General features: G+C 35.3%; 1 protein-coding gene across 1 annotated transcript in view; it reads right to left on the reverse strand.

The window, feature by feature from the left end:
- Positions 1-687: 687 nt before the first annotated feature.
- The window catches only part of RIT2 (Ras like without CAAX 2), a 387,132-nt gene continuing 375,784 nt past the window's right edge, over positions 688-12,035 (reverse strand). The window contains exon 5 of the mRNA XM_043558702.1: positions 688-1,186. Coding sequence (XP_043414637.1) covers positions 959-1,186 — 228 coding nt within the window. The 3' untranslated portion in view covers positions 688-958. The remainder of the gene's footprint in view (positions 1,187-12,035) is intronic.

The raw sequence follows: 12,035 nt of genomic DNA on the forward strand, positions 1-12,035 counted from the left end.
TTAATTGGAATAAACCAAATTACACAGTGGGATCAATGAGTGAATAGACAATTTCATTTTGCATGATGATCCATTGCAAACAAGTAAGAAAAAGAATCCTCTAACTGGTAGTGTTTCATGGTTCAAGTAAGAAGAGATGGGAAATTAAGCCCATGATAATATAGGGTCTCTGGGTCAAAAAGCCTCTTGCCCTGTAGGTGAAGCAGTCCTAAGAGGGATTCCCACTGAGAGGGAACAGTGTGTCTTTTTATGAATATCTGAACCACCAAGTTCCTATTAGCCTCTCTTCTGGCTACAAGGAAAATATCCTTTTGCCACAGCTCAGTGACTTTACTGTGATAATTTTGCCAAAGCCTAACAGGGCAGAGCCCTGCAAATACCGGGATATTTCCTTTCAGCCCTCCAACAAGCCACAACTGGTTCCTATTATTAATAATTCCACTAAGGTTTATCTTCACTAAAAAGCACCTAGCCTTCTACAGTTAAGGAAAAATAAGGCTGCAGACTCCTGCTCTGAATTGTTTCCTGAGCTTCTTCATTATTTACTGAGATTCCTGAAATGCAAACAATCAGAGTCTTATCAGGCAAAGGCAGATCCCCTGAGCCTTTTATCATTCTGTCTGCAATTTTGAATTTCCTCTATAACCAGACAGCATACCAAATGAAGCTAGACTCTTTAAAGGGAAATGAGGCAATTGGAATGTCAATTTTATTTAGTAATATATTGTAAAAACTTAAACAGCATATCCAGCTGATTGACAAAATCCATCCAACTGTTAAGGGCAAAACAAAACTATCTCAAGAGGTACAGTTATGCAGATCTTGCTTTTACCTATAGGCAGATATTTAAAGAGAAGGAGAGAGAGAGAGACAGAAAATATTGAAGCCAAATGCAACACATGGAATTGTCCAACTGATAAAATTCAGAAAGAGAATAAGGGAGTTAGAAGCAAGGATATCATGTCGTGCTTTCTTTCTTCTTCTTCAATGAGCCTTTTAACTTCTTCCATAGGCTGTCTTTTCTCTTCAGTTTCTTTTCCATCAAGGATGGCATGGACTCTTTCTTGCGGATTTCCCTCACTAGACCGTGAAAGGCGTCATCAATGCAGAATCTGAGGGCTGCAGAAGTCTCAAAAAAAGCACAGTTATATTCTCTGGCCAGACTCAAGCCTTCTTCTGTAGATACCTAAGGAAAAAATAAATAATATTAAAAAGAAGAAGGGAGGAATGCTTGGATCAAAAACTTTCTAAACCTGAAGAACAAATGAGAAATCAGAATCTGTAAAAGGGAAATTGATTAGAACTTACTAAAAATCAATTCTCCAGATTTCAGTAAAAGGTACCAAAGCACCATGGCCCAAACCATGGCTTTCAAATAAAACTGCTGGGTTTCCAAGTTTCATCTCTCCTGCATTTGAGTTTTGCAAATTCGGATAAATTTCTTTTACCTTTTGGTCTCAGTTTTCTCATTTGTAATGTAGGATAATCACATCTACCTCAAGGCTTTTTGTTAGTGACATTCTCTATAAAAGGTGCATCATATATGCTGAGTACATATTTAAAACTCTGTAACCACTGTTACAGTCGAGAGGTTTCAGTTAAGAATAAGCCAATCTGAAGTTGCTGTAAACTTTAAAAACAATCTTCTGGCAAAAGAAAACAAAAGCAAAACATCACTTATTATGAGATAAGTCTCCTGCCAACCTCTCAGAGCATGGTTAGAGCTTTACAAGTTCTGTGGTACTAATCCATGCTGTGGTGCATGTTATTGCAGTGGGTCCTCTAGAGATTATAAACTGAGTGAGATCAAGAACTATGCCTTATCATCTCTTTAATGTCTCAGACACAGCACCTAAATCACCATTAGAAAGATTAGAGAAGAAAGGATGATTAATAAAAATACCTGGATTTAATAACTGTGAATTAAGATTCAAACATAAGTGATGGACAAATATTTAAACAGGGTATTATAGGGGTGTCTGGGTGGCTCAGTCAGTTGAGCGTCCGACTTCAGCTCAGGTCATGATCTCACAGCTCGTGAGTTCGAGCCCCAGTCGGGCTCTGTGCTGACAGCTTAGAGCCTGGAGCCTGCTTCTGTGTCTCCCTCTCTCTCTGCCCCTAACCCACTTGCATTCTGTATCTCTCAAAAATAAATAAACATTTAAAAAAATAAATTTAAACAGGGGATTATAGGTCACTGTAGCTGTGTGCTAATAATTCTGGTCAAATGTTAGCACTCCCATGAAGCTCTACCAGATTATTCACATTGGCTTGAAGAAAGCAGGAATAAGGCTGCCTTGACTCAATATGTTTTGATGACCTCTATGCCCATACTGATCTATTTATTTATTATTTTATTTACTTTTTGAGAGAGAAAGAAAGAGAACGTGATTCGGGGAGGGGCAGAGAGAGGGAGAGAGACAGAATGTAAAGCAGGCTCCAGGCTGTGAGCTGTTAGCACAGAGCCTGACACGGGCCTTGAACTCACGAACCATGAGATCATGACCTGAACCAAAGTCGGATGGTCAACTGACTGAGCCACTTAGGTGCCCCTTTATTGATCTATTTGTTAAAGTTACTCACATGTCTATATATTTATATGTTCATGTTTCCTGCCAAATGGAAGTATATGGTGAACTAGAGACTCCCATCAGCCTGGACACCTGAGGAACTATGACAAGGATAAGGGGAAATAGTGCTCCTGGTTCACCAGGGTGGATATATTCACCAGACTTAACTAAGGAACTTTGTTCTTTTAAGCTGATGACATTTTGGAGTTGTTTGTAACCAGAGCATAAGCCACTTTTTCTTAACTGATATACCATGTCATACTGCTAATGAATGGTTGAGTTGGTATATAAAAACAGGTCTGATTTCAAAGCCAGGTCCTTTCTGGCCTGTGAAATATCAACCTCACCAAGGGCTTTCATTCCTGCTGGCCAACACCCCAATCCTTTTTTGAGCTCATTTCTATCTTCTAGTAACTTAAGAAACACAGCTAAAACCAACCAACTAAAGTTATTAAGATTCTTTCTTACCAGCAATTAGACAAAGTCATATATTAACTTGTCTGATTTCCAAGGAATCATAGGTGACAGTCTTACCAAATGTTTTGACACTGCATAGATGCCATTTATTTTTCAGAGTCCTTTAATCGTTTTCCTAACTCAGAAGTTAATGGACACATATTTTATGTGTTTTCTATAGCAACACCACATTATGGTATGATTTTCTAAAATTAATCAGCTTTCATTAGGCTATATATATACAAAAACAGCCTCTCAAAATCTCTGTAGCTTGCAAAAGTGTTTCTTGCTCTCACTGCTTATTAGCAGCTGGAGGGTAGACTGTGACAGTCAGCTCCAGGCTGTGGTTTGGGATCTGGTTTGTCTCTCTTGTCTTCTTGTTCTAAAACTCAGGCCCAAAGAGCACATCTTATCTGGGATATGATGTTTCCATGACAGAGCAGTGGGCAATTACCTACATCCCAGAGGTCAAAAGACAAATGGAGAAACCTGAAGTCAATGAAGCAGGATGTATACTCAGCTCACAAAGAATTGTAAAGGAATAGAATCTACCAAAACCATTTATATGTAAATGCAGCACCCTATCTAGTTTTAAAAAAAAAGTTGGTCTGACAATCTTTTTTTTAACACTTGCAGTTGAAACACTTTGAATGTAAAGATATACAGTGAAATTTGAATGGAAATTAATACAAAAAGATTTTATATTGATATAATATCAGACAAAATAGATAAAAGTTATTACTTTAAAAGATGAATCTATCATGATGATATTTTACATTTGTTTGTACTAAAAGTCACAGCCTCATTTTGTAAGTGCACAGAACTAAAAATTTTAACTGTTCTCCCTCAGCAATTGAAAGAATATGTAGATAAGTAAGGATGTAGAAAGTTTGAACAAAACACCACACTTTATATAATTTACATATAAGCTGCTGTACCCAACAACTGAAAACTTCATTTTCTTCAAATGAACCTGAAGCATTTATAGATATTGACTACATGCTAAGCTATAAAGTCTCAAAACACTGCAAAGAATCAAAGTCATTGTATATTCCTAAACAAATGGAATAAGCTATAAATTAATTTTTAAAAGAAGAAATCCCCAAATACTTTTGTAAAATAGAATTCTAAATAGTCACTGAGTCCAAAAAGATATTACATGAAAATCACATCACTACTTGTGGGATATCTAATGCTGTGTTCAGAATGATGTTTATAGCACTACATCCATGTTTTAGAAAAGTGGAAACGCTCAAATTTCATGATCAAAAGCAACCTCAACAAGTTACCATAAAAATCAGGAAATTAAACTGAAAGGAAGCCAGGGGAAGGAATGATAAAGACAGAAACCAATGAAGTAGTCTTTTCCACTGCATGATTATTTTCTAAGTCCAAAGGTGTTAAATTGATAGACCCCAGGCAAGACAGCTTAAAGGTGGAAAAAGGGTACAAGTAAACAGTATTAAAAATGACATAGGAGAGGGGCATCTGGTGGCTCCTTTGGTTAAGAGTCCAACTCACAATTCTGGTTCAGGTCATGATCTCATGTTTCAGGAGTTTGAGCCTTATGTAGGGCTCTGTGCTGACGGTGTGGAGCCTGCTTGGGTTTTTTTGCTCCCTGCCATTGCCCCACTCACATGCACACTCTCCCTCTTAAACTTAAAAAAAAAAAAAGAATGACAAGGTGGACATCACTACAGATCCTTCAATCTTAAAGAAAGTAATTAGGGAATGTTATATTTGTGTCAAGAAATCTGACAAGTTAGATGGACAAATTCCTAAAACAAAATTTACCAGAACTTACACAAGAAGAAACAGAAAATCTCTATTATCCTCTATACCTTATATAAGGAATTAAATATGTAATTAAGACCTTTCCACAATTAAGTCTCTGTGACCAGAAACCTTCTTCAGTGACTATGTATGGATATACTTACCAAACAACTTCTATAAAAATGTACATATCAGCATTATCACAAATAACAAAAAAAACTAAAAGCAACACAAGTGTTATAAGTGAATTTGATAATTCGTTGTGCATTAATAGAATGGAATACTGTTCAATGCACATGAATGAAATTGCTATATAAAACTTCTATAAATCTTACACAATAGTGTTTAGTGACAGAAATCAAATCTATGAAACGTTTTTGAGAAATGTGACAAAGTACAGATAGTTCCCATATACCCCACATCCAATTTCTCCTCTTGTTACATTAATATGGTACACAATTATACTTTTAGAAAATTGAAACACAAGAAAACTATTCTTTAGTGTTAGGAGATAATATGTAGTTCCTTTGGTGGTTTAAGGTGAGTTCACTTTGTGATAATTTACAAAGTGAATACTTATAATTTGTGTACGTTTTCTGTATGGTACATTAGTGAAAAACTCAAACAAATGTACTATATAATAAGTCCCCCTCTGAATTTGGGGCATCACCATTTCCTCAAGTACAGTAATATTTCTATAGCTAAATATTTTAACATTCACAGTAAACAGGATATATTGAAGACTCAGATCACATCAGATCCTGGTTAGTCACAAAATGAATTAGGTCTGGTCAGATTTTGCAAACTACATTAAAACCTGTTTATTTTAGTTTCTGAAGTCAGATAACATTATGGACTTACGTTTCTAGTGGGAAGGTTCAGTATCACAAAGATTATAAATCATCTCAAAGTAATGTGTAATTTCAATAAAAATACATTCTAAGTTTCAAAAGATTTCAGGATTTGAATGTTACACAGAGATAGTAAAATTCATAGGAAAGAATAAAGGTAAAAATAGGAAAGAAAATACTTGAATTCTAGTAAGGAAGCGGAGAGAAGAACAATAACAATGTTGGATTCATCCTACTACAGACAGATATCTGTAAATCTGTAGCAGTTCAGGTAGTGGGTTATTAGTTAAGGGCTAGACAGACCAATACAATGTGATGGAGAGTCTAGAAACAAGATTATAAAATATATAGGAGCTTGATATAGCATTGGGTAGCATTCCAAACCAGTGGGGGAAGTGAAGATTCATTCAATGATACCCTACCATTGAGTTATCATCATTTTGGATTATATTTTATGTATGGATATTATTTCTTCTAGCAAAGATAATTTTTCTTTGGAAAGAGTAGAAGAGGGTTAAAGTCTTTAAATCTGTATATTTTTTTCTTACACATTTGAAAAATATTTTTATACAAACACATTTATGAAATGTTTCCTAATTACAAAACTGTAACTATCACACATCATTGGAAACATCAAAATTCAGTTAAAAGTCCAATGTAATAATCTTAATATGAAAAAAATAGAAAAATCCCATCCATAGATTTGTATTGAAAATGTATAACCAAATGATAGATGACATAACTGCTTATTATATTATTGTAGCCAGTTGAGGTATATTTGACTCTGTAGCTACTCCTTCCTTTGGTAAGTAACACAGTAATCATGAACACGCTATTTCAAAGCATGAAATGTAGTAGTGTATATTCTTAGATTCATTATCAGAATATTAATTCCATGTTACAACTCATTAATTTTCACATTCGTTATAATGAAATCCAAAAGGAAATTAAACTTAGTAAATATTTTATCTATTTATAATTCATTAAAAAATTCACCTAAAGTTTTTATTTTTAAGAAAAATGATAAAGTGAAAACATACTGTAAAATTCCAACATTTCAATAAATTTGATCTCACATCAATATTGACAAACCATAATTAGTCACCCCTATATCAGATATTGGAATCAATATACTATAGATTCAATGGAAGAACATGAATCCAAACACGTAAGAAGAAAATAAGTCCAAAAAACATTTATTTTTACAGATTCTAGGGTTTATGCTTAGTAATTTTGGTCTGTTTAAAGGCTATAAATATTTCAACAGTATCACCAGGAATAATTTTTAGTCCACTAATGGTTTTTAGTGGTTCAGAACCCGAGTAACATAATAAGAAATAACAGCTTCTATATTAGGCTTCAAAACCAGGATATGTAACATATTCTTCCAATGTTTTATATCTTATCTATATAAATTTTAAGTAATGTTTATTTAATTGGGTAAAGAGAATGTGCATGTTTGTGAGCAGGGGAGGGGGGAAGATGGAGAGAGAGAATCCCAAGCAGGCTCTGTGTTCAGAACAGAGCCTACCACGGGGCTCAATCTCATGAACCTGGGATCATGACCTGAGCTGAAATCAAGAGTCAGATGCTCAACCGACTGAGCTTACAAGGCACCCCTAAATAAAAGATTTTTAAATGATAAATATTCATCCATGCCATACAGTAACTGCCAAGGAAGAAGCACAGTGTTAGAAGCAAATTAAGAGTTTTTATTTCCCAAATGAAGAGTTTCAGGCTCTTCATAAAGGGTTAAGCAATGTTTAAGGTCACACACCTGATTAAAACACCCATCAAGTTCTACTCTTGTCCATCAAGTATTGTTTCCAATCCTTGTTATTTCTCATGGTGTCTTTCCAATTTCCTCTGCCAGTATTCCACATATATGTAATTGATTATTCTGATCTGAGGTTTTATAACTTGAGATGATTCTTAAATTACAAATAGCATAGAACATTTTGTATTGCATTTACAGAGAAAGAAAATGCTAAATACAGAAACATAGGGAAAAATAAATGTAGAAAGGTTATTGGGGGGTTGGGAAAGTAACAATTGATGCAGATCCCTTTGTACCACCATGCCCCTCAATTGCAAGGCAAGTTTGTGATTAAATGTGCCACCCAGAGGCTTTAGAAAGCACTGGTAGAAAAAAAGGGAATAAAGAAAAATGTTTTATACAAGTAATAGAAAATTTCAATAACCCATGGGAACAATATTTTTAATATGTGTGACCTTTTTCACTGAAGAAGATCACTGTATAATGCACCAGGTACTCCCTGAAATGCCATTTCCTATCTTCCCAAGGAGGCATTAGAGCACAGCCACAGCTGCATGGGGGATTGAAGAGACCACTGGGGCATGATGGTGATCACAGCCTGTTCTAGTCGTGGGCCCAGCTGCCAGTGGGAAGTGGCAAGCATGCTGGTCAATTAGAGTTTGCGTCCCAACAATCTGCTGACTTTAGGAGCTTCATTGCGCTTTATTGTAAAGGTACTCAAGGTAATGGTGGTGGTCTGGTCAGCTATATAATTCTTAATAACCCAGGAGGAAATTCTGATACTGCTTTGCTATACTTGCTAACCTTGAATGAGGAGAGATTGGCATTAGAATGGGTCTGGCTCTTCCAAGAGAAGCTTTACAAGCGTAATATCTTTGTGGTTCAGCCTACTGAACTATATCTCTTTGGGATTTGTTTACATTTTTTAATATCTTTCTGTCTGTGTTTCAATTCATTGTTACCCATGAAGATAATAATTTTCATTACAGATCTCACATCATCAGTGTAACAGGAATGAATTTCCTGGAAAATTTGGGACCAAAACATCTTATTTGTAAATAAGAAAATAAGAAGGAAAAGTTGCCCAAAATTAGCTTGTTCAGTTTTCATTTTGTTTAGCTGTATAGGTGATTTTGATCAGTTTTAACAATGAGTAGCCTCACCAGTTTCCTTGACCAGCTCTAATGAAAGTACTTTTAATTTGCTTTTTTAATCTGCATGTTATTTTTTTTTTTTGCACCTATCTTCCATTTAAAGGTAAGTGCAATTTTGATTGGGATTGCAATGAATGTGTAGATTACTTTGGGTAGTACTGACATTTTAACAATATTCATTCTTCCCATCCATGAGCATGGAATGTTTTTCCATTTCTTTGTATCTTCTTCAATTTCCTTCATAAGCTTTCTATAGTTTTCAGCATACAGATCTTTTACATCTTTGGTTAGCTTTATTCCTAGGTATTTTATGCTTCTTGGTGCAATTGTGAATAGGATCAGTTTCTTTATTTGTCTTTCTGTTGCTTCATTACTAGTATATAAGAATGCAACTGATTTCTGTACATTAATTTTGTATCCTATGACTTTGCTGAACTCACGTATCAGTTCTAGCAGACTTTTGGTGGAGTCTATCAGATTTTCCATGTATAATATCATGTCATCTGCAAAAAGTGAAAGCTTGACTTCATCTTTGCCAATTTTGATGCCTTTGATTTCCTTTTGTTGTCTGATTGCTGATGCTAGAACTTCCAACATTATGTTCAACAACAGCGGTGAGAGTGGACATCCTTGTCGTGTTCCTGATCTCAGGGAAAAAGCTCTCAGTTTTTCCCCATTGAGGATGATGTTAGCTGTAGGCTTTTCATAAATGGCTTTTATGATCTTTAAGTATGTTCCTTCTATCCCGACTTTCTCGAGGGTTTTTATTAAGAAAGTTTGCTGAATTTTGTCAAAGGCCTTTTCTGCATCGATTGACAAGATCATATGGTTCTTATCTTTTCTTTTATTAATGTGATGTATCACATTGATTGATTTGCGAATGTTGAACCAGCCCTGCAGCCCAGGAAGGAATCCACTTGATCATGGTGAGTAATTCTTTTTTTATATGCTGTTGCATTCGATTTGCTAGTATCTTGTTGAGAATTTTTGCATCCATATTCATCAGGGATATTGGCCTGTAGTTCTCTTTTTTTGCTGGATCTCTGTAGGGTTTGGGAATCAAAGTAATGCTGGCTTCATAGAATGAGTCTGGAAGTTTTCCCTCCTTTTCTATTTTTTGTAACAGCTTGAAAGAGCCTAAATGGCCATCAGCTGATGAAAGAATAAAGAAATTGTGGTTTATATATACAGTGGAATACTTCTTGGCAATGAGAAAGAATTAAATATGGCCTTTTGTAGCAACGTGGATGGAGGTGGAGAGTGTTGTGCTAAGTGAAATAAGTCATACAGAGAAAGACAGATACCATATGGTTTCACTCTTATGTGGATCCTGAGAAACTTAACAGAGGACCATGGGGGAGGGGAAGGGGAAAAAAAGAGGGAGGGAGGGAGGGAGCCAAACCATAAGAGACTCTTAAAAATTGAGAATAAACCAAGGGTTATTGGGGGGTGGGAGGGAGGGGAAAGTGGGTGATGGGCATTGAGGAGGGCACCTGTTGGGATGAGCACTGGGTGTTGTATGGAAACCAATTTGACAATAAATTTCATAATGAATGAATGAATGAATGTAAGTGCATATATGTCATGTTAGACTCTTTGCAGGGAAAACCAAAACAAAGCAAAGCACCAGGAAGAATTTCCCACCTTCAGCTGCAATCACTGACATGTGAGAAACTCATTCTTTCTAATTTTCATTACAGTGTAACATACAGTGTTATATTAATTTCAGGTGTATAATATAGTGATTCAACAGTTCCATATATTAGTTTTCATCAGGTGTACTCTTAATCCCTTTAATCTATTTCACCCACCCCCACCCATATCCCCTCTGATAGTCATCAGTTGTCTTCTATAGTGAAGAGTCTATTTCTTGGTTTGTCTCTCTCTCTCTTTTTTTTTTTTTGGTCATATGTTTGATTTCTTAAATTCCACATAGGAGTGAAATAATATGGTATTGGTCTTTGATAAATTTCACAATTTCACTTAGTATTATACTCTCTAGATCCATCCATGTCATTGCAAATGGCAAGATTTAATTCCTTTTTTATGGCTGAGCAATATTCCATTCCATACACACACACACACACACACACACCACCACCACCACCACCACCTCTTCTTTATCCATTCATCAGTCAATGGACACGTGGGCTGCTTCCATTGTTTGGCAATTATAAAGCTGCAATAAACATAGGGGTGTATATATCCCTTCAAATGAGTGTTTTGGTATTCTTTGGGTAAATACCCAGTAGTGTGATTACTGGATTATAGGGTAGTTCTATTTTTAATTTTTTAAGGAACTCTATACTGCTTTCCATTGTGGTTGTACCAGTTTGCATTCCCACCAACAGTGCCCAAGGGCTTTTTCTTTACATCCTCTCCAACACTTGTTTCCTGAGTTTTTTATTTTAGCCATTCTGACAAGTGATTAGTAAAAGCCATTTGTAGTTTTCATATGCATTTTACTGATGATGAGTGATATTGAGCATGTTTTCATGTGTTGGTCATCTGGATGTCTTCTTTGGAGAAATGTGTGTTTATCTCTTCTGCCATTTTTGTTTTTTGGGTGTTGAGCTGTATCAGTTCCTCACATATCATGAATACTAACCCTTTATTCGGTATGTCATTTGTAAATATCTTCCCCTGTTCAGTAGGTTTTATTTTGTTGGTTGTTTCCTTCATTGTGCAGAAGCTTTTATTTTAATGTAGTCCCAAAAGTTTATTTTTGCTTTTATTTCTCTTGCCTTAGGATACATATCTAGAAAAACGTTGCTACAGCTAATGTCAGAGAAATTACTACCTGTGTTCTCTTCTAGGATTTTTGTGGTTTCAGGTCTCAGATTTAGATCTTTAAGACATTTCAAACTTATTTTTGGGTGTGGTATAAGAAAGTGGTCCGATTTCATTCTTTTGCATGTTGCTGGCCAGTTTTCCCCAACACCATTTGTGGAAGAGAATGTCTTTTTCCCATTGCATATTCTTGCTTCCTTTGTCAAAGATTGACCATACAATTATGGATTTATTTCTCAGCTTTTTATTCTGTTCCATTGATCTATATGTCTATTTTTGGTGCCAGTACCATACTGTTTGATTACTACAGCTTTCTAATATAATGAAATTTGGAATTGTGCTTTGGCTCTTTGGGGTCTTTTGTGGTTCCATACAAATTTTAGGTTTGTTTGTGCTTGTTCTGTGAAAAATACTATTGGCATTTTGATAGGGATTTCATTAAATGTGTGGATTGCTTTCAGTAGTATAGACATTTTAACATTGTGTTGTCTTCAATTTCTTTCATCAATATTTTATAATTTCAGAATACAGGTCATTCACCTCTTTGGGAAAGTTTATTTTTAGGTATTTTATTATTTTTGGTGCAATTGTAAATGAGATTGCTTTATTTTCTCTTTCTGTAGCTTTTTATTACTGGTATACAGAAATGTAACATATTTCTGTA

Source organism: Prionailurus bengalensis, chromosome D3, assembly GCF_016509475.1.
Source record: "Prionailurus bengalensis isolate Pbe53 chromosome D3, Fcat_Pben_1.1_paternal_pri, whole genome shotgun sequence".
NCBI lineage: Eukaryota > Metazoa > Chordata > Mammalia > Carnivora > Felidae > Prionailurus > Prionailurus bengalensis.